This window comes from Manis javanica, chromosome 13 (assembly GCF_040802235.1).
Source record: "Manis javanica isolate MJ-LG chromosome 13, MJ_LKY, whole genome shotgun sequence".
Classification (NCBI taxonomy): domain Eukaryota; kingdom Metazoa; phylum Chordata; class Mammalia; order Pholidota; family Manidae; genus Manis; species Manis javanica.
The window spans coordinates 21,788,344-21,812,374 of record NC_133168.1 but is presented as its reverse complement, the minus strand read 5'-3'; the positions used below and the strand labels follow the sequence as shown (position 1 = coordinate 21,812,374).

Here is a 24,031-nt window from a genome sequence, read left to right as displayed (position 1 = left end):
TAAGAGATTCCAAAAAGTAGAAGAGAAGGGAATACTCCCAAACTCATTCTATGAGGCCAGCAATACACTAATACTAAAACCAGGCAAAGTCACCACAAAAAAAGGAAATTACAGACTAATATCCTTGATGAACATAGATGCAGAATTACTGAACAAAATATCAGCAAACTGAATTGAAAAATACATTAAAAAATCATCATGATAAGTAGGATTTATTCCAGGGATGCAAGGATTGTACAATATTTGAAAATTCATCAACATCTTCCACTACACCAACAAAAAGAAAGACAGAAACCACATGATCAGCCACATTGATGCTGAAAAAGCATCCAACAAAATTCAATACCCATTCATGATAAAAATTCTCAACAAAATGGGTATAGAAGGCAAGAACTTCAACATAATAAAGGCCACATATGATAAACCCACAGCCAACATCATACTTAACAGCGAGAAGTTGAAAGCTTTTCCTTTAAGATCAGGAACAAGACAGGGATGCCCACTCTCCCCACTTTTATTCAACTTAGTACTGGATGTCGTAGCCACAGCAATTAAACAACACAAAGAAATAAATGGCATCCAGATTGGTAAAGAAGTTAAACTGTCACTGTTTGCTGTTGACATGATGTTGTACATAAAAAATCCCGAAAGAATCCATTCCCAAACTACTGGATCTAATATCTGAATTCAGCAAAGTTGCAGAATACAAAATTAATACACAGAAATCTGTTGCACTTCTATACACTAATGATGAACTAGAAGAAAGAGAAATCAGGAAAACAGTTCCATTCACTATTGCATCAAAAAGAATAAAATACCTAGGAGTAAACCTAATGAAGGAAGTGAAAGACCTATACCCTGAAAACTACAAGTCACTCATGAGAGAAATTAAAGAAGATACCAATAAATGGAAACACATCCCATGCTCACAGATAGGAAGAGTTAATATTGCCAAAATGGCCTGTCCAATGCAATCTATAGATTTAATGCAATCCCTATTAAAATACCAGCAGCGTTCTTCAACCAACAAGAGGAAATAGTTCTAAAATTCATATGGAACCATAAAAGACCCCAAATAGCCAAAGTAATCCTGAGAAGGAAGAACAAAGGTGGGCGGATTATGCTTCCCAAATTCAAGCTCTACTACAAAGTCATAGTAATCAAGACAATTTGGTACTCGCACAAGAACAGACTCATAGACCAATGGAATAGACCAGAGCCCACATTTAAATGCAAGTATATGTGGTGAATTAATATATGAGAAAGGCACCATGGACATACAATGCGGAAATGACAGCCTCTTCAACAACTGGACAGCTACATGCAAGAGAATGAAACTGGATTATTGTTTAATCCCATACACAAAAGCAAACTTGAAATGGATCAAAGACCTGAATGTAAGTCATGAAACCATAAAACTCATAGAAGAAAACATAGGCAAAAATCTCTTGACTATAAACATGAGCAACTTTTTCCTGAACGCATCTCCTTGTGCAAGGGAATCAAAAACAAAAATGAACATATGGGACTACGTCAAGTAAAAAAGCTTCTGTACAACAAAGGACACCATCAGCAGATCAAAAAGGCATCCTACAGTATGGGAGAATATATTTGTAAATGACATACCTGACAAGGGGTTAACATCCAAAATATATCAAGAACTCCCACACCTCAACACCCAAAAGGCAAATAACCCAATTAAAAAATGGGTGGAGGATCTGAACAGACACTTCTCCAAAGATTTTCAGATGGCCAACAGGCACATGGAAAGATGCTCCACATCGCTAATTATCAGGGAAATGCAAATTAAACCACAATGAGATATCACCTCACATCAGTTAGGATGGCCCACATTGAAAAGACTAGGTACAGCAAATGCTGGCAAGGATGTGGAGAAAGGGGAACCTTCCTACACTGCTGGTGGGAATGTAAACTAGTTCAACTATTGTGGAAAGCAATATGTAGGTTCCTCAAAAAACTGAAAATAGAAATATCATTTGACTCAGGAACTCCACTCCTAAGAATTTACCCAAAGAAAACAAGTTTTCAGATTCAAAAAGACATCTGCACCCCTTTTTCTTGCAGCAGTATTTACAAAAGCCAAGATATAGAAGCAGCCTAAGTGTCAATCAGTAGGTGAATCGATAAAGAAGAAATGGTACATATACACAATGGAATACTATTCTGCCATAAGACAGAAAGAAGTCCTTCCATTTGCAAGAACGTGGATGGAGCTAGAGGATATTATGCTCAGTGAAATAAGTCAGGCAGAGAAAGACAAGTGCCAAATGATTTCCCTCATTTGTAGAGTATAACAAAGAAGCAAAACTAAGAAGAAAATAGCAGTAGACTCACAGACTCCAAGAAGGGACTAGCAATTACAAAAGGGGAGAGTTGAGGGAGGCTGAGTGGGAAGGGAAGGATAAGGGGGATCAGGGGTATTAAGTTTAGTGCACATGGTATGTGTGGAGTCACAGGGAAGACAGAGTAGCACAAAAACAAGTAGCGACATTGTGGTATCTTACTACACTGATGGACAGTAACTGCAATGGGGTATGGGTGGGAGTTCGATAATAAGGTGAATGTAGTAACCATATTGTTTATCTTGTGAAACCTTCATAAGATTGTATATTAATGATACGTTAATAAAAAAAAACATAGGTGATTAGTTCCTTGTCATTGATCTTATTAATTTTTTTTTCTGACTTCAACGGGAAATAAACAAAAATAAACAAGTGAGACTACATCAAATTAAAAAGCTTCTACACAGTGAAGGAACTATTAACAAAACAAATAGACAACCTACTTAATGGGAGAAGATATTTGAAACTGTATGTCTGATAACAGATTAATATCTAAAAAGTATAAAGAACTTAGAGCTGAATAACTCCCAAAGGATCCAATTAACAAATGGGCAGAGGATCTGAATAGATATTTTTCCCAAGAAGACATACAGATGGCTAAGAGGCACATAGAAAGATGCTCCACATCACTAATCATTAGTGAAATGCAAATCAAAACCACAATGAGATATCTCCTTACACCTGTCAGAATGGCTATTATCAACAAGATAAGAAATAAGTGGATTGGAGAAAAGGGAACCCTAGTGTGCTGTTCATGGGAACATACATTGGTATAGCCACTATGGAAAACAGTGTGGAATGTCCTCAAAAAATAAAAAATACAACTGGTATATGATCCAGCAATTCCACTACTTGGTGTCTATTTTAAGGAAATGAAACGCTAATTTGAAAAGATACATGCATCCTTATGTTTACTGCAGCATTGTTTATAACAGCCAAGATATGGAAACAACCTAAATGTCCACTGATGGCTAGATGGATAAAGAATGATACACACAAACAAAGGCACACAATGGAGTACTACTCAACCATATAAAAGAATGAAATATTGTAATGTACATCATAGGGAATATAGTCAATAATTAATTTATAATATGACTTATCTAGGATTATATGGTACATGAAATTTCCAACTTATCCCTAATTTTTGCACTCATTCTTGTAACACATGTCCAGTACACTGGGTGCCTTGATCACTGTCAATCACCTGTGAGCAGCCATAGGCTGCAAAGAGATGATCTGGGTCCCTTTTGGTTGTTTGCTGATGTGCACGACATGCAGGAAACAGACCCAACTGTCCAGTAGCTGTGTCCACCCAAGTCATGGTGTATCAGTACCCTTCTGATATGAGTAGAGGCCCAATATAATCCATCTGCTAATTGATGAAGGGTATCAGCCCTTTAACTATTGTCCCATGTTGCTGTGGAACTCAATGTGAGTCCCTCTTAGAGCACACAAGGCACTCCCACCAGGCTCTGCTGACTTTTTCAAAGGTCAGTGACAAGCTCCACTGACAGGCTACACATCTGTGACAAATGGTGGGACTGTGAAAAGACAGTGAATGTCCACTGCCAGCCTTCCCATGTGAAGGCAAACTGATCCTGACTTTTCTGTGCTATATCAATAGAAAAGAAAGCATTAGCAAGGTCTACAACATAATGATATGTCCCTAGTTCATAACCAAGGGCATCAATAAGGGTTGCAATAGAGGGGACAGCAGTATGCAGAGGGGGTGTGACTTTATTAAACCTGTGTAATCCACAGTAATATGCCAGGAGCTGTCTGGCATTTTCACTGATCACACTGGGGAATTAAAAGGACTATGAGTGGGCTTTATGATGCCCACCTTCTCCAGCTCCTGTAGAGTTTCTCCAATTTCCTTCTGTCTCCCAGGCAATTTATATTGCTTAGTATTTGTCACCTGCTGAGGTACAGGCAGAGCTACAAGTGGATGCTGAGCATTTCCCCTCAGAACTGCCTTTACCACATGTACCCTCAGTCTCAACTCACCTGCAGTGGTCTGTAACAGGCTCTGCAGGATATCTACCCCCAAAATATATTCAGGGATGGGAAATATATACACAGTATACCCCTTTGGGGGTAAACACCCTATTCCCAATGGAATTTGGGCTTTCTTCACTCTAATTGCCTTACCCCCGTAGCCATCTATCATAGCAAGAGTCCCATGAAACCACTCAGGTGTTGGCAGCCGCGCTCAGAAAATAGCGCCCAATGCAGGGCAGCCAGAAGGCCCCGAACTTCCTAATGACAAATCATCCCACACCACTAAACTACATGCTAATTGCGCCTTGGCATAAGGACCAATGAGACCCACCAAATGGTTATGCTAATAAGGCATATGGAGCCGCACCAACCAGGTCAGAGCATGAGAAGTATATAAGCAAGACTCTCCTTCCCCTCTGGGTCCTGCCCAACTCATTTGTTTCACAAAGAGCTGAAGAATAAAGCTTTCTGCAGAAGAATCCTGCTGTTGTTGCATGCTGTTCTTGCCGGCGAGGACAGGGCACGCGACAAGTGGTGCCGAAACCCGGGAACCAGAACATCACCGGCACAGGGAGGACCCTTCAGACATCTGGAGAGGATTCAGAACTGCAGGTCAGAAGAAAGCCCGGAGGGGTAAGTTCCGAGAGGCCCCTGCTTTTTAGGATGATGGTTGATGGTTCTCTGTAAATAAGGAGGCACCATAGGGAATGCACCGTCATTAGTCACGGCGCTGCAGACAGCTCTCAAAGAGCGAAACTTGAAGGTCTCCAGCAAAGTCTTAGGATCTTTTGTGAAGGAGATAGACCGTGTGGCCCCCTGGTTCATTTGTTCAGGGTCCCTCTCAATCCCGAGCTGGGACAAACTGGGGAAAGATCTTGATAGAGAGGAGGAGGAGGGTAGCCTGAGGGGAGGCACCAGGCCCCTCTGGAAACTGATTAGAGCTTGTCTGCAAGATGAGAGATGTGAAAAGGTAATAAAAGAAGGTCAGAGAGCATTGACAGATATCCAAGAGAGCATGTCAGAAACGGAACGGGAAACAGAGAGCGCGCGCGGCCGAAAAAAGGCCACAAAAACGAAGGTAAAGAAACCTCAGAGTGAGGGAGAAAGCCCGCCTAGGGCAAAAGCGAAAGAGCCCCGAGAAGCGAGTGACGATCGCCTCAGAGAAAATAGTAAATACCCCTGGAAAGAGTTGAGGGACCTCCAACTCTCCAATAGGGAATCTGAAGAGGAATTAACGTCCGCAGAGGAAGGGGAAGAGAATAAAACCGCAGAGTGCAGAAGTAAGGGAACCAGCAAAGTTGAAAAGCGGACCAAGGAAAAAATGAAAGCAGGGTGTCCCCCGACGCCCGTTGCCCCGCCACCTTACGTGAGTGGCGCACTCTCCTTTTGCCACCCAGATACTCTTCAGGCAATTAGACAAATGTTTCCTGTATTTGAGGATAATGGCGTACGCTCTCACCAGCCCCTGAGCCATAAACAAGTTAAGGAGTTAGCAGAATCCGTTCGGGCTTATGGAGTCAGTGCTAACTATACCATAGCACAAGTTGAGAGATTAACAGAGACAGCCATGACACCCGCAGACTGGCAATATGTAACTAAGGCATGCCTTTCTAGTATGGGGCAATACATAGAATGGAAGGCATTGTGGCATGATATCAGCATGACCCAGGCACGCGCAAACGAGGCCGAAGGACAGCCTGCGTGGTCATATGATATGCTGACGGGCCAAGGACAGTGGGTAGCCAACCAGACCGCCTTCCCCTTACAGGTATACGCACAAATAAACACGTGCGCCGCCAAGGCATGGAAAGCCCTCACCAACAAAGGAGAAGTATCAGGCAATTTGACAAAAATTATTCAGGGGCTGAGCGAGCCATTTTCTGACTTTGTCGCTCGTATGATGGAGGCCGCAGGCAGAATATTTGGAGATCAGGAACAAGCAATGCCCCTAGTGGAGCAATTAGTATTTGAACAATGTACCAAGGAATGCAGACAGGCGATAACACCCTGGAAACAAAAAGGGATACATGCCTGGTTGAAAGCCTGTAGAGAAATAGGAGGGCCACTCACCAATGCGGGCCTAGCCGCGGCCATATTACAGAGCCACAAACAAGCCAGGATCACTAACAGAAGTATCAAATGCTTTCAATGCGGGAAATTAGGACATATAAAGAGAGAGTGTAAGAGCCCAGCTTCAGAACAAACAACCCAAAAGACCCCTGGGTTGTGCCCTAAGTGTAAGAAAGGCAGGCATTGGGCCAATGAGTGCCGGTCTATTAAAGATATAGAAGGGAAACCCTTAGAACTGCCAAAAAACGCCCAGAGGGGCCCCCGTCACCAGGGCCCGCAAATATATGGGGCAACCAGCACGCAAGTGTCATTCGGGAACAACCAGGCCCCCCAAGGAGAGCCACTTCAAGTTCCGCGGGATTGGACATCCGTGCCACCACCAGAATAGTGTTGACTCCACAGATGGGAGTTCAGCCTATCCCTTCAGACTTTAAAGGCCCCCTACCACCAAATACCATTGGGTTACTCCTAGGGCGCTCTTCTGCTGCATTGAAAGGCCTGGTAGTTCATCCCGGAGTTATAGATCAAGATTATGAAGGACAGGTAAAAATCATGTGTTCGGCTCCCAGAGGAATCTATCCTATATCCCCGGGAGATCGCATAGCCCAGCTCTTAGTTTTACCTAGTCTCCACGCCAATTATCCTGCTACCAACACGGAGAGGGGAGAAAGGGGCTTCGGCTCCTCTGACTGGGATTCAGCCTTCATAGTATTAGATTTAGCAGACAGACCAAAATTAACTCTTCAAATAGAGGGAAAGAGCTTTGAGGGAATCCTAGACACTGGAGCAGATAAAAGTATTATCTCTGCAACCTGGTGGCCCTCCAAGTGGCCTGTGACCCAATCCTCACATTCATTACAAGGTTTAGGATATGAGTCAAGCCCTTCAATTAGTGCCAAACCATTGAAATGGCGAGCCCCTGAAGGACAAGAGGGTAAAGTCACCCCTTATGTACTCCCTCTACCGGTCAATTTATGGGGGAGGGATGTCATGAGAGACTTAGGCCTCAAACTCATTAATGAACACTCCACCCCCACCCAAGGCATGATGATGGACATGGGATACATCCCTGGCAAGGGGCTGGGGAAACACCAACAGGGACACATAGAGCCCATCCTGCCCAAAGTAAAGAATGACCGTCATGGCCTGGGTTTTTCATAGGGTCCATTGAAGATGCCATGCCCATACCTTGGCTCACAGAGGAGGCCGTATGGGTTCCTCAGTGGCCCCTATCCTCTGAAAAATTAGAAGCAGCTCATTGCTTAGTGCAAGAGCAGCTCCAAGTAGGACACCTAGAACCCTCTGTGTCCCCATGGAACACACCCATATTTATAATCAGGAAAAAGTCAGGATCATGGAGGTTGCTTCATGATCTGAGAGCAGTAAATGCTCAAATGAGAATGCTTGGACCCGTACAACGGGGACTGCCACTCCTCTCTGCCTTACCCAAAGAATGGAAAGTGCTCATAATAGATATTAAAGATTGTTTCTTTTCTATACCTCTAAGCTCCAAGGACAGGGAAAGGTTTGCTTTTACTTTGCCAGCTATTAACCATGAACAACCCGATGCCAGATTTCAGTGGAAGGTCCTGCCTCAAAGAATGGCAAATAGCCCCACCATATGTCAACTGTACGTTCAGTGAGCGCTAGACCCAATTCGTAAGACCTATCCCACGCTAAAGATCATCCATTACATGGATGACATCCTTCTTTGCTCCCCACAACCAGCGGAAATAGAAGAAGCATATATAGATCTCACTAGATCCCTAGAAAATTGGAGACTGAATATAGCAAGCGAGAAGGTCCAAAAATCTAGTGTTAGCAAATTCCTAGGAGCAACCATTTACACAGATGTAATTTGCCCCCAAAAGCTTGAGATAAGACATAATCAATTGCGAAATTTGAATGACTTCCAAAAACTCCTAGGGGATATTAATTGGTTGCGCCCATACTTAAAGATACCCACCACTGAATTGACTCCACTATTTAAAACCCTAGAAGGAGACCCACAACTAACGTCACCGCGCTCCCTCACACCTGAGGCATTACAAGCCATTCGCAAAGTAGAACAGGCTTTGATGACAGCACAATTAAATAGAGTGCAATCGAATGAACCCTTTGAGTTGTGTGTGCTTCCCACCCCGGAGCTGCCAACAGCAGTTTTATGGCAGCACGGCCCACTGATCTGGATCCATCCCCAAGCCTCTCAGGCTAGGACAATAGAGTACTATCCGGCAGCCGTGGCCAAACTTGCTTTGAGAGGAGTAAAAACCTCCATGACACATTTCAGAGAGACTCCAGCTAAAATTATAACCCCTTACAGCGTAGAACAGATACAAGTATTATGTGCTATGAACGATGATTAGGCCATACTTGCTTACAGTTTCTCAGGAACCTTTGATAATCATTTCCCTAAACATCCCCTCATCAACTTCGCCAAAAATCATCTCCTAGTATTTCCTCGGGTCACTAGCCTAACCCCGCTGCCTCATGGAAAAACAGTTTACACGGACGGGTCTAAGACAGGCACAGGTGCCTATGTCCATGATAGCAAAGTTGTGACAAAAGGCTACACGCCTGACACTCCACAAATAGTGGAATGTCGCATAGTCTTAGAGGTCCTACAAATCTTTCCTGAACCTTTAAATATTGTGTCTGACTCCTGTTATGTAGTTAATGCAGTCAAATCTCTAGAAGTGGCCGGGCTAATCAAAGCGTCCAGCCCAGTAGCCACTTTGTTCAAACAGATACAATCAGCACTACTTCATAGGCAATCTCCTTTGTATATAACTCATATCAGAGCACATTCAGGCCTTCCCGGGCCTATGACCCAAGGCAACCACCTGGCAGACCTCGCAACCAGAAATATAGCTTTTCCCCTGCTAGACCCTATCACCACAGCTTCAAAATTCCATACACAATTTCATGTCACTGCCGAAACACTGCGCAAGCGGTTTAGCATAACCAGGGCCGAAGCTAGGAACATTGTCCTTAGCTGCCAACATTGCTGCAGCTTCCTTCCCACACCTCATGTTGGGATCAACCCCAGAGGTATTAGGCCTTTACAAGTTTGGCAAATGGATGTGATGCATATTTCGTCTTTTGGGAAACTGAAATATGTACACGTATCCGTGGATACTTGTTCAGGAGTCATCTTTGCCTCCCCATTGTCAGGAGAGAAAGCTTCCCATGTCATCCAGCACTGCCTTGAGGCTTGGAGCGCATGGAGGTTACCACAGATTCTGAAAACAGACAATGGCCCAGCCTATACCTCTACAAAATTTGCTCAATTTTGTCATCACATGGGGATAAAACATATCACTGGCCTTCCCTACAACCCACAGAGTCAAGGGATTGTGGAACGCGCGAACCGCACGCTCAAATCCTATTTACTTAAACAAAAAGGGGGAATTGAAGATATACCCCCCACACCAAAAACTGCCATAGCCCTAGCACTTTTCACTATAAATTTTTTGAATCTGGATGCTCAAGGCCATACAGCAGCGGATCGCCATAATCAGTGGCCAAAAGACCCACAAGAACTAGTAAAATGGAAGGACGTGTTATCTAACCAATGGAAGGGCCCGGATCCAATCATAATCAGATCCAGGGGAGCTGTGTGTGTTTTCCCCCAGGGTGAAGAAAATCCCTTCTGGATCCTGGAGCGCCTAACGAGGAAAGTCCTAAACAAAGGAGATGACTTCGCTATACCTCCTGACCCTGCTCCTGACACTGGAGACCCCGACTCAGGGAGTATTGAGATGGGGAATCCTGTCTGCCTTTCCTAAGCCTATGCCTGTCCGTTTCAATGCAGCCGTTTTTCCGTGCTTTTTCACTACCAATGCTAGTATGAACGTGCCCTACTTAGTTAAAGACACCCTAGTAGCTCCCCTGGGAGAAAACCGATCCTTCGTAACTAATGGGTCATTATGCTTCACCACTCAGAATCTAGCTGGCTGTATCTCCCTGAAACGGAGGAAATACGGATGGTTCAGTGACATAATTCTAGAGGCCAGTAGCCTCCCCGTTATGTCAGCTAAATTTGAAGGGCCTAATAAGGAAGGGAGCCCGCCCTATAAGAACATGACTATCCACCAGATGGTTCTCTGGATCAATGGCACATTTGTACACTCTCCCAGGAACAATTCCACCGACAGGCCTCGTCAACTCAAATATGCCTCCCATTGTGTGGGCGACTATGAGGGAGAGCTGTGGCCCTGGACTGACTGTCAGTCAACTGTAGTAATGTGGGCAACTGAGAGGCAGGAGTTTACCATCTCCCCAGATATGGAGGGACGGCCAGCCAATGAGGCTTGGTGGCCAGTAAAGGTGCTCGAAGGCGAGTTTCGTCAGCAGCTGAGCATGAACCCCTTCCATAAATGGATGCTGTGTGGAGTCAATGGCTCGTGTACCGACCTCTCCCCCTTTTCCGCCCTCCAGGGTCGGGGAATCGGTGTAAAAAATATCACCTTTTGGTGCGAGAATAACCACATGCGCGCACACTGGAACATGACCATGACCCATAACAACGAGAACTACACGTGTTCAGCAAAATCAGGTCCAGAGTCACCTAATTCCCTTTTTCCACCTTCTCCAGTATGCGTATACCCCCCATTTCTGTTTATCTTATCCAATAGTAGCTTTGACTCCTGCTCCAATGAAACCTGCTTTCTGTCTCAGTGTTGGGATGCACGTAACTTTACCAATGCTTTGGTAGTCCGCATCCCCCGTTGGGTCCCTGTTCCCATAGACGTCCCTAACACCATGACTCTGTTTCGAGAAAGGCGCGATTTCGGTGTTACAGCCGCCATAGTGCTCCTGATCTCCGCGACCGCGGTCGCAGCCACCACCGCTGGTATAGCTTTAGACACCTCCATCAAATCGGCTACAGAGCTCAATAACCTTGCAGCCTCAGTAGCTTCTGCCCTGGACCAACAGTCCACACTTGATGGCAAACTGAAAGGAGGAATAATGATCCTCAATCAACGCATAGATCTCGTGGAGGAACAAATAGAGGTGCTCTGGCAAATGGCCCAATTGGGATGTGAGCGGAAATATCGTGCCCTCTGCATCACTAGCATTCAATATAAAAATTTTACACGGGCAGCTAATCTGTCACGAGACCTGTCCCAGTATCTTTCAGGAAACTGGTCCCAAGACTTCGATGGGACACTAGAAGAGCTGCGGCGAGAAATTATCCACATCAACTCCACCCGTCTAGATATCTCCGTAGCGGAAGGACTCTCTTCCTGGTTCCTCAGAGCTCTCTCCCACGTCAAGGAGTGGGCGGGCATGGCTGGGATGGGCGTGTTCCTGCTTGGAGGTCTCATGCTCTTACTCTGGTTGTTATGCAGACTACGCAACCAACATAAGCAGGACAAGGTGATCCTTGCTCAAGCCCTAATGGCGATAGACGTTGGCGCCTCTCCCCAAGTGTGGCTCAACATGCTTAAGAAGGAAGCTCAGCTTTAGCTTGAGGTAGCTCTTGCACCCTGAGCCCATGTGGCACTGCACCAGGCCCGAGTACCTCAATGCTTAATCACAGCTTTCTTTAAGAAGCTCATGGTGCAAGAGGGTTGAGAAAAAGGGTCCAAACCCTTTGTACCAAGCGGTCCCAACGCCAGCCAGAGGATGCGAGGCAAAGCACTGCAAGAGGTCTTGGACCCCTCTGAGAGGCATGCCTGACTGCATAGGGGTAGATGCACAGAACCCCTCTCCAAAAAGGGGGCATCAGGAAGTATGATGGAGGTCAGGCCTCTGTCTCCGCCTCTGCTGGCAAGTTCCGCCTTGAGCTTCTGTTAGACAAAAAAGGGGGAGATGTTGGCAGCCGCGCTCAGAAAATAGCGCCCAATGCAGGGCAGCCAGAAGGCCCCGAACTTCCTAATGACAAATCATCCCACACCACTAAACTACATGCTAATTGCGCCTTGGCATAAGGACCAATGAGACCCACCAAATGGTTATGCTAATAAGGCATATGGAGCCGCACCAACCAGGTCAGAGCATGAGAAATATATAAGCAAGCCTCTCCTTCCCCTCTGGGTCCTGCCCAACTCATTTGTTTCACCAAGAGCTGAAGAATAAAGCTTTCTGCAGAAGAATCCTGCTGTTGTTGCATGCTGTTCTTGCCGGCGAGGACAGGCCACGCGACACTCAGGGTTGCCATAAATCAGAGAACATCCAGCTCCTGTGTCTACCAGTGCCAGGTGCACATTCATGGGGACCAGTGAATTGCTAATTCTACATATAGCCCCTGGTCCCCATCATGTCCCACAAGGTGGGGGCCTTGACCCCTCAGTCAAACCACAATGCCCAATAGCCCCCCTGTGGGGGCAGGTGCCCAGGTGGGGTCTAAGTACTCTTTCCCAGGAAGTCCTGCAGACACATGGGCAGGACAAGCAGGACATGCACAGGGCAGCTCCTGTGTCCTGGACCTCAGCGGCAGCAACTGCTGCTCTGGCTTTAATTGATGCCACAGCTCTAGCAAGATTCTCTTCGGCTGTCCATCAAGTTTTCCTTTAATGCCCCCACCTTTATCAGATCAACCCACATCTGGATCCTCAAGACCTTCATGGGGCCCTTTGAACTTCTTTCAGTTGCACACCATATTTCCTTCTGTGTTTTTATTATTTCAATCTACCCCAGGTCTGCTATAGTACAAGTAACCTCACTTAATGAGTTGCCTTATATCAGGGGCAAGAATAGTCACTCGGGACCTAAAGAGGGCTGGGGGAACAGTATGAAGCACCAGGTTTCTCATCCCCATGGTGAATAACTCATCACTGGGGCCCTGAGAGTCCACATTGTAGATAATACTTTTCATTCCCAACTCCTGTAAGATCTTCTGGATCTCTGTGTATGTTTGGCAGCTAATTGGGACAATATGGTAAATCTCCCTGATTAGGCCAAACTTCCCTAAAGGCTGTAGTGAGCCAATCCAGAAATGAATGATTCCCTGGAGACTGACGGGCATTTTATAACCCAAATGGAGAGAGAGGTGAGTCATCAGGGAAGCCAATTCACCCATTCTGATCCAGAGAAAACAATGCCCTCTACTCCTAAATCCCAAAGACCCAAAAGCCATGTAGGCAGAGGCTCCGAGGACTTCTGCGGAAACTGGGTGCTCAAACCCACTAGCTTGGTCTGGGTATAGGGGTGGAGCCCGGAGTGCCCCACAATTGGGGAAGGGGTTGCTCCTGTCCCTGAGGAGCCGGTGGTGCTTGTGCCCATATTTTCTTAACTACGACTGGGTGGGATTTCACTAAGGGGCGAACTGGTGCCTCAGGAAGCAGCCTTGGTAACAGCTCCCTCTTCGGCCCCAGTCCCTCCTCACCCCCCGGCCCCTCCTTCCCTGAGGTCTCCTCCACCATCTCCAGGTCTGAAGGCACCATCCCTTCCTTCACCTCCCCCACAGCCTCTCACAGCGTGCATTTTTCTGCTGTCCCCTCCCTCACTGCTTGTAGGTCTCTCAGCAGCACGATCTCAATTTCAATAGCTTTCGTTCCTTTTTCACAGCATCTCACAACTCATCTCCCTGTTCTTCCAGTCGATACTGAAGTGCCTTTCTCTCCGTGGTAACCCTTTCCGAGGCTGTGAGAAACAGCCCGCCCACATATCCTGCCGCAGTGTGGCACTCGGTTCCCCCAAGGAGTGCCGTATTTTGTGGAGGGCCAACTCCACTGCCTCTGGTGCTCCCACTCCTCCCGGATTCTGGGGAGGGCCCCACTCCTCTAGGAGGCACCGTACTCCAGACCAGATTCCTACTGGGGAATCTCTGGGTGAATCCCTACTATCTACAGTGGCATCCCACTGAAACATTGCACCCATAAGGACAGATACCAGGTTTACCAGATCTCTACAGAGTCTACACTAAGTGTAGCTCTGGAGGGAATGGGGTTTTCCTCCCGGTAATAAATTCCCCTATCAATCTGGTGAAACTGAAGTAAGTCAAGGAAAAAAAACATTTTAATTGCTCTCAGCTTGCTCAAATTCGCTAGGCAGGCCTGGTTCTGTCCATCTCCTACCACATCTCCTGCCACAGATCACCCTCTACGGCCATGGCGCACTCTCTACTTCTGAGAGGAACTCCATGGGCAGGGCCTTGGTGACTGGCAAACACCAGACCAATTAGGCACCAGGAATGTAGGGGAGGAGAGAATGGCTGTTTTCTCTCCACCCCTTGCCCCTAGGCTGCGGGAGGCTGCAGTAGTAAACACTTATTGATATGTAAATGGCTAAGGCCAGGCTGGAGATTCTGGAAATTCTATTTATCACGCACTCACTGTCCTCAGTTCTAGGAAAAAATAGAATTTTTATGGGTTGAGTTCATTCTCCTCGGTTCTTGTCCCTGTTGCAACAAAGAATTGAAAGGCAGAGACACAGCAGTGAAGCAGAATGAAAGTCTTATTTGAATACACTGCAAGGGAGGAGCAGGCCAGAGTCAAGGTAGACAAAGGCAGGCTGCTTACTGTGAGGCTTCTTTTATGGGGTTTTTGGTAGGGCGAAGTAGTCCTTGATTGACATTCTTTGCCTTTGGGGCTTGATCTGATTGAAGGACTGAAGACTTGGGCTGTGCTCTAACATTGTTTATCTGGGGAGTTTTTGTCATCTGCGGAGTGACTGTACTCTCAGGTTTTCTATCCAGGGAGTGTATATGCCCTTCAAGTCACTCAGGGTCCCTGTGACTTTATTTAATTAACTCTCTGGAGTTATCTCTGGCTCTCCGGCTTTATCTGATTAACTCCCTGAGTTCTTCGTTGGCCCCACCCTCTTTTCATCCTGCTCATGTCTGTCTTTCTTCCTACCAGAACGGCTTCACACAAACTGCTTATAAGATACAGTCTTTTAAAATCAGCCTTCAAGTGTTTCCACTATTTGAAAGAGTTTTTCATTTTTCAGACTTAAAATTTTTTGCACTAGACCCTTACATATAGATGTATCTCTTGCTTTGAAGTATTTTTAATACCATCTTTTTTTTTCTGATTTATATCTCTTTAACTGATCTCTAAAATGGATGCATCAGTATTTACAGCTGAAGGTCTCTTACACAGAAAAATGGAGGTTGCCCTGGCAGTCAGTGCTTTTTGATGTGATGGTTTATTTTATGTGTCAACTTAGCTGGGCCACAGCGTCCAGACCATTTGGCCAAATATTTTTCTGGATGTTTCTGTGAAAGTGTTTTTTGGATGAGATTAGTATTTAAATTGGTGAATTTTGAGTAATGTAGATTACACTCCATGATGTGGATAGGTCTCATCCAATCAGCTGAATGTCTTAATAGAACAAAGATTGACCTCTCTTCAGCAAGAATTAGTTCTTCCGCAGACTGACTTTGGGATAGAACTGCAACTCCTCTGGGTCTCCAGTCTGCTGGGCTACCCTGCAGACTTTGGATTTTCCAAGCCTCCATAATTCCTTCCAATTCCTTAAAATAAATCTCCTTCTCTCTCTCAGTATAGATATCAATTTATGTAGATATCTAACTATAACTAGATACATCTAGATCTAGATCTAGATCTAGACATATATGGATTTATAGATAGATAGATAGATAGATAGATAGATAGATAGATAGATAGATAGATAGATAGATAGATAGATATCCTATTGGTTCTGTTCCTCTGGGGAAGCCTAATAGATATTTATTTTCTTTCCGTTTGCTATTCTTTCTTCAACTCTTCATTGCTGCTGGGACATTAACTTTTGCCTTTTATTGTTGATTCTTTCAAAACTCTGTCATCTCCTGTGCTGTATCCATATGGGACTCTTTTAACTTATTTTATCTAAATGTCTGTAATGGTTATGAATTTTATTCTAAAATATTTGCATGAAAAGTGTGTCACATTCTTTCATTTCTGTAAGAATCAAATCTGCTTTAGGCCTCCACCTGTAACATGGCTCTCACCTCTGGGATCTTCTTCCCCATTCTTTAGTTTGTACAAAAATGTCAACTTCTCAGAACACTTGGTTGGGGGGACTAGTTTGTGAATCCATGGTGGTTGCCAGCATCACTAGGATTTCCTCTATCACTTGCAGCTTTTCTGAAGGTGGCCCTCTAGTTTAAGTTGGGTATTCTTTGAGATGATTCAGGGGCCTTTCACAGTGACCATAAATTTCTTGAAAAGAACTATACCGTTACTCTTAACTTTGCAGTGCTTGGTTCTATTTAATTGTGTTGGCATCCCATTGGAATTATTTAACATGCAGTCATTCATCCATTTGGGGCTGGCTTTCTTCATGTTTAATTCCACTGAACCTTGACCTTTCCCTTCATCTTGGAAAATTTTTTCCAGTCCTCTGGTTTGCCTAATACTTCCTCATTCATTGAAAGCATTAGTGTTCATGTCTCCCTCTCAGATAAGGCTTAGCTTTTTTAAAAAGTCTGAGATGAGATTATTTCCTAGAAGCAAATTCAAAACTCTTTTGGCACATGAAACCAAAGTATTGGCTACCTGCCTAAAATAGAGGAGGGAAAAATACTTTTAGCTGAGAGAGCAAATTAATATATCAATGGCTTTTCCTCTCATGTGTCTTTGCACAAAATTATGTTTCTTCATCATTTCTTTCTTTGCTTTTGTGTACCTCTTTTCTGTCATTTTTCATGATCTCTTCCTTAGAATCCTAATTCTTCTCTGATGAAATACATACTTTTCTTAAGTATGGAATTTGGCAACTATTAGAGTTTGAGTACATGATGCTTCAGATCTTGTCTATTCCCATTTCAGTTTGTTTGATACTTAACATTTCTAATTCTTCAGCAAATATTTCTTTGCTTTTTTTATTAAGGTATTATTCATATACACTCTTATGAAGGTTTCCCATGAAAAACAATGTGGTTACTACATTCACCCATATTATAAAGTCACCCCCCATGCCCCATTGCAGTCACTGTCCATCAGTGTAGTGAGATGCCACAGATTCACTATTTACCTTCTCTGTGCTACATTGTCTTCCCCATGATACCCCCCACACCATGTGTGCCAATCATAATACCCCTCAATCCCCTTCTCCCTCCCTCCTCTCCCACCCTTCCCCACCCCTTCTAGAAGGGTAACTGCTAGTCCCTTCTTGGAGTCTGTGAGTGTTCTTCAGCAAATATCTCTTTGTGAAATTGTCACTTCTGATTTCTTGAGTTCTTCTTTCTGTGTGTACAGTTCTATTTCCAACTCTTATCTTTGATATTTACCCTTGGTGGCTTGTTTCAGTGATAATGTTTATGTAGATGTTTGAGAAATTATTTTTGTGTCATTTACCATACAATCAATCTGGTTTTATCTAGGGCTTATTCCTGGGGTGAATCTGGCAAGAATTTCAGCCACAAAGGGCTGTCCTAATGGTAGGGCTTCAGGATGGTCTGTATCAGATTTTCCTGGAGCACTTGGAAACTTAGTTGAAATTTGTAGATGGAGCAGGGAAAGTCCAGAAGTCAGTACCAGCAGAAGAATATCAAGCATAGGATTTAAGGAGGAAGTTCTAAACTATAAGCAGTAAGCAATGTAAGGATTTAAGAAATCAAACTGACCAGAATACCTTACTCTCTGGCTCCTGCGACACCTCTTTTCCCTGGTTCAGATGATTTATTGCTGCCTTTTCTTCCTTTACCTGTGTCTTAAGTATAGGTATTCCTCATGGTTCTGCCCCTGGTTCTCCTCTCATCTCATCTCATACTATTCACTCCCTCCAAGTGGTTTGATTCATTGAGTATCTGCTGTGTGCCAGACACTGATCAAGGAGCAGGAGTTACATAGTAAATAGGTGAGACAAGTCTTTGCTCACATAGAAATTTTGTTTCAGTGTAAGACAGAAAAAGTAAGTAATTAAGCAAGGTAATTTCAGATAATGATAAGTACTAGGAAGAATATAAAACAGGATGAATAATTAATAGAGAATGGATTCTATGGAGCAGAGGGACCCTCCATGCAAAATGTGGGGTGAGATTGCTCCAAACAAAGGACAGTTGGTGTGAAGTCCCCAGACAGAGAGGAGAGCTAGTGTAAAATAAAGTTGACATAATCAGGAACAGAAAGAAGGGCAATGTGGCTGGAGTGCTTTAAAAAGGCAGATAATGGACAGAGATGAGATTTGTAGGGAAGGATTTTGATTCTGTTGAGAGTTATGGAAAGCCATTGGAAGGTTTCAGCAACATAATATAATTTACACTTACTAATGTATTTTTTGTTTATTTTAAGTCTTTTTTTGTGTCAACATATCACAGGTAGAAAACTAACACCAATGTATACATTAATGGATTATTAAATTTGAAAATTCTTGTAACTCTTATGTAGGTCAAGGCATAGAATTTGGCCAGCCACCCCACATGCCCTATATGTACTCCATCTTAATCACAAACCCATTTCTAACTACACTAAAAATACAGAATTTTGTGGTAGTTACTTCCTTGCTTTCACTAGAATTTTAATACCATGTATGCATCCCTAGACATTGTTTACTTCATTCTTTTAAGTCTCCTTTAATTCAGATTCCTCTTCTCTTTTTCTCTTCCATTCATATTTTATTTGCTGAGGAAATTGAGTCATTTTACCTATATGGTTTCTCACAGTCTTGATTTTACAGATTGTATCTTCATAGTATATTTTATCATGTTCCTCAGGATATATATTTTTAGTAGATTGCCTATAGAATCTTTTTCAAATTCAGTAGATACATACTGTCTGTTACCTCTCTTTCATGGTGCTAGCTGACATTGAAAATCTCTAAATCCATTTATTCTTCAGGAATTATAAAATTGTGATTTCTTAGTCTTTCTACAACAAGAATAATACTAGTTCTCAAGAATATTGGGAATGACATAATTATAATAGCACATAATTACTTGTTTGTTTTATTCCATATTATATATACAATATTCTTAGAAATATGATACCAATGCTACCAATACCGATATGACTACTGAAAGCAATCAGATTATTTTTGTGTATGCTTCTGTTTCTCCACCTTAAAAAAAATGTGTAGTATAGTACAGTGTATCAACATTATAAATGCATGTAACCATTGCATACTATATTCTCTTATAATCCTTATCTAATCTTAGTTCTACAATTAAATTGAAATATAGTTTATATATAATACTATACTGGTTTCACATGAACAACTTGGTAATTCATCAATTACATGCATTATTAAATGCTGCCATAAATGTAGTTATTTTCAGCATACAAAGATATTACAATATTATGAGCTATATTTCCTATGCTACATTTCCATCCCTGACTAAATTATTTTTTTTTTTTGAGAGGGCATCTCTCATATTTATTGATCAAATGGTTGTTAACAACAAAAAATTCTGTATAGGGGAGTCAATGCTCAATGCACAATCATTAATCCACCCCAAGCCTAATTCTCATCAGTCTCCAATCTTCTGAAGCATAACGAACAAGTTCTTACATGGTGAACAAATTCTTACATAGTGAATAAGTTCTTACATGGTGAACAGTACAAGGGCAGTAATCACAGAAACTTTCAGTTTTGATCACGCATTATGAACTATAAACAATCAGGTCAAATATGAATATTCGTTTGATTTTTATACTTGATTTATATGAGGATCCCACATTTCTCACTTTATTATTATTATTATTTTTATTTTTAATAAAATGCTGAAGTGGTAGGTAGATGCAAGATAAAGGTAGAAAACATAGTTTAGTGTTGTAAGAAAGCAATTGTTGATGATCAGGTGTGTGCCTGTAGACTATGTGTTAATCCAAGCTAGACAAGGGCATTAAAACATCCACGGATGCAGAAGATTTCTTGCAAAACAGGGGAGGTTAGGTTCTAAGCCTCACCACTGTTGATCCCCAATTTCTCACCTGATGGCCCCCCTGCGACTGTGCCTGTCTTAGGTTGTTCCTCCCTTGAGGAATCTTACCTGTCTCTGGCTAACCAGTCATCTTCTGGGGCCATACAGGGAGATGTAAAGTTGGTAAGTGAGAGAGAAGCCATATTGTTTGAAAAGGTTAGCTTTTTCTTCTTTGCAGATTTATGCCCTGTGGCTTCTATGCCCAGAATTTGTCTTGAGGTATCTCTACCACTTGGAAGAATTATGATACTCAATAAATTCGATATGAGGCATGAATTCTATTTAAGGGTTGTAATTAGGAAGGAAGAAGAAAAGCTATAGAGTTAGCAGATGGAAGAAAACATGGGAAGATTGATTATTTCTTTGACATATCTTCTTGTAGAGAAACTTAAGCATGTATAGGTTTTAAACTACTAACTAAATTGTGCACACACATTAACATAATAGGAATACAGTTACATAACCAAAGCAGATCTATAATTACCAGCCATCTCCAGTAGAGCCAACAAAACCAGTTAGGCATCCTAGGCATTTGTGAAAATTTATCTGTGATATGATGGATATTGTCCAACTGTACTTGAACAGTCTGGGAGAAATCAGACAAATTAAAATAACCCATTCCTGGGAACTGTTCACATCCCATATGTTCTTTTAACCGTAGATAGTCTGTGGTTGTAAGATTTTGGAGTGCTACAACTTGCACTTCTCCTAATTCTTGGTTGAGTTCCAACAGTATAGATCCAGTCAAATTTGTTCTTTTACTGTATGCACAGGCAAGCTTAGATATCTCCTTCTTCAATCCAATGGCAATTTCAGGAAATGGTGAGATGGATGCAGCTACAACTGCAGCATCGCCTGGATCTTTGTGAAGGTTTTCTGATGATCATCTTCTGGTATGAGTCTTCCAGAGAGTGCTGATGTTGGAAGTTCTTCATATCATATCTTAATTCATTTTCTGGATAGCCAAATTAGGCTTTGATCTCCTGTATAAACACAAACAGACACTTTGCCCACACTTTGATATGCCCTTTATACCATTGTGTAGAACTCATTGGAGGTCACCACACAGGAACTGCTTTTTTTTTTTAAGAGAAAAGAATATTATCAGAAAAGTGTACCTCCATAGCCGATCATCTGACACCTTTTTTTTTTTTTTTTTTGAGAGGGCATCTCTCATATTTATTGATCAAATGGTTGTTAACAACAATAAAATTCAGTATAGGGGGGTCAATGCTCAATGTACAATCATTAATCCATCTCAAGCCTAATTCTCGTCAGTCTCCAATCTTCTGAAGCATAACGAACAAGTTCTTACATGGTGAACGAATTCTTACAGAGTGAATAAATTCTTACATGGTGAACAGTACAAGGGCATTCATCACAGAAACTTTCGGTTTTGATCATGCAATATGACCTATAAACCATCAGGTCAAATATGAATATTCATTTGATTTTTGTACTTGATTTATATGTTGATCCCACATTTCTCCTATTATTATTATTATTTTTATTTTTAATAAAATGCTGAAGTGGTAGGTAGATGCAAGATAAAGGTAGAAAACATAGTTTAGTGCTGTAAGAAGGCAAATATAGATGATCAGATGATCAGGTGTGTGCCTATGGACTAAGTATTAATCCAGGCTAGACAAGGGCAGCAAGACATCCACGGATGCAGAAGATTTCTCTCAAAGCAGGGGGGGTGAGGTTCTGAGCCTCACCTCTGTTGATCCCCAAATTCTCACCTGATGGCCCCCCTGCGACTGTGCCTGTCTTAGGTTGTTCCTCCCTTGAGGAATCTTACCCATCTCTGGCTAACCAGTCATCTTCCGGGGCCATAGAGGGAAATGTAAAGTTGGTAAGTGAGAGAGAAGCCATATTGTTTGCAAAGGTTAGCTTTTTACTTCTTTGCAGATTTATGCCCTGTGGCTTCTATGCCCAGCACTTGTCTCGAGGTACCTTTACCACCTGGAGGAATTATGATACTCGGTAAATTCGATATGAGGCACGAATTCTATTTAAGGTTTGTAATTAGGAAGGAAGAAGAAAAGCTATAGATGTAGCATATGAAGGAAACTTGGGAGGATTGATTATTTCTTTGACATATCTTCTTGTATAGTACCTTAAGTATGTATAGGTTTTAAACTACTAACTAATTTGCACACATATTAACATAATAGGAATATGGTGACATAAACAAAGCAAATCTATAATTACCAGCCATCTCCAGTGAAGCCAAGAAAACCATTTAGGCACCCTAGGCATTTGTGAAAATTTATCTATGATATGATGGATATTGTCCAACTGTACTTGAACCATCAGACAAATTAAAGCAGCCCATTTCTGGGATCTGTTCACATCCCATATGTTCTTTTAACCATAGATAGTCTATAGTCATGAGATTTTGGGGTGCTACAACTTGCACCCCTCCCAACTCTTGGTTGAGTTCCAACAGTACAGATCCAGTCAAATTCGTTGTCTCACTGTATGCACATGCCAGCCTAGACATCTCCCTCCTCCTTCTTATGGCAAGTCCAGGAGACGGTGGGCTGGATGCAGCCACAACCGCAGCATCGTCCGGATCCCTGTGGAGGCTTTTTGATGATCATCCCCCGGCACGAGTCCTCCAGAGAGTGCTGATGCCGGAAGCTCCTCCTCATATCGTATCTTAGTTCATTTTCTGGGTATCCAAGCTAGGCCTTGATCTTCTGCGTAGAAACAAACAGACCCTTTGCCCACACTTTGACATGCCCTCTATACCACTGTGCAGAACTCATTGGAGGTCAGCACACAGTAACTGCTTTTTTTTTTTTTTTTTTTAATTAAGAGAAAGGAATATTATCAGAAAAGAGTACCTCCATAGCTGATCATCTGACACCCTTTAAGTGATCAACATTAAGGATATTTAAAGCATGCGTTGATCTTTGATTTACCAATAGTTTTATCCTGTTAAGGAGTAATCCCCCTTTTCTTTCTTTCTTTCTTTTTTTTTTTAAATTTTTAATCTACACTTACCTGAAGAATACTATGTTTACTATGCTCTCCCCTATATCAGGTCCCCCCTAACAACCACATTACGGTTACTGTCCATCAGCTTAGCAAAATGTGGTAGAGTCACTACTTGTCCTCTCTGTGTTGTGCAGCCCACCCTCCCCTTTCTCCCTCCCCCCCATGCATGCTAATCTTAATACCCCCCTTCTTCTTCCCCCCCCTTATCCCTCCCTGCCCACCCATCCTCCCCAGTTCCTTTCCCTTTGGTACCTGTTAGTCCATTTTTGGGTTCTGTAATTCTGCTGCTGTTTTGTTCCTTCAGTTTTTCCTTTGTTCCTATACTCCTCAGATGAGTGACATCATTTGGTATTTCTCTTTCTCCGCTTGGCTTATTTCACTGAGCATAATACTCTCCAGCTCCATCCATGTTGCTGCAAATGGTTGGATTTTTCCACTTCTTATGGCTGAGTAGTATTCCATTGTGTATATGTACCACATCTTCTTTATCCATCCATCTACAGATGGGCATTTAGGTTGCTTCCAATTCTTGGCTATTGTAAATAGTGCTGCGATAAACATAGGAGTGCATCTGTCTTTCTCAAACTTGATTGCTGCGTTCTTAGGGTAAATTCCTAGGAGTGGAATTCCTGGGTCAAATGGTAGGTCTGTTTTGAGCATTTTGATGCACCTCCATACTGCTTTCCACAATGGTTGAACTAATTTACATTCCCACCAGCAGTGTAGGAGGGTTCCCCTTTCTCCACAGCCTCGCCAACATTTGTTGTTGTTT

General features: G+C 42.8%; 1 protein-coding gene across 1 annotated transcript; it reads left to right on the top strand.

The window, feature by feature from the left end:
* Positions 1-4,583: 4,583 nt before the first annotated feature.
* On the top strand, positions 4,584-12,501 carry LOC140845340 (uncharacterized). Its single transcript, XM_073219324.1, has 2 exons — positions 4,584-5,000; positions 10,073-12,501. Exon 2 carries the CDS (start codon positions 10,134-10,136, stop codon positions 11,907-11,909), a length of 1,776 nt encoding a protein of 591 aa, XP_073075425.1. The 5' UTR covers positions 4,584-5,000; positions 10,073-10,133; the 3' UTR covers positions 11,910-12,501.
* The last annotated feature ends 11,530 nt before the right edge of the window (positions 12,502-24,031 follow it).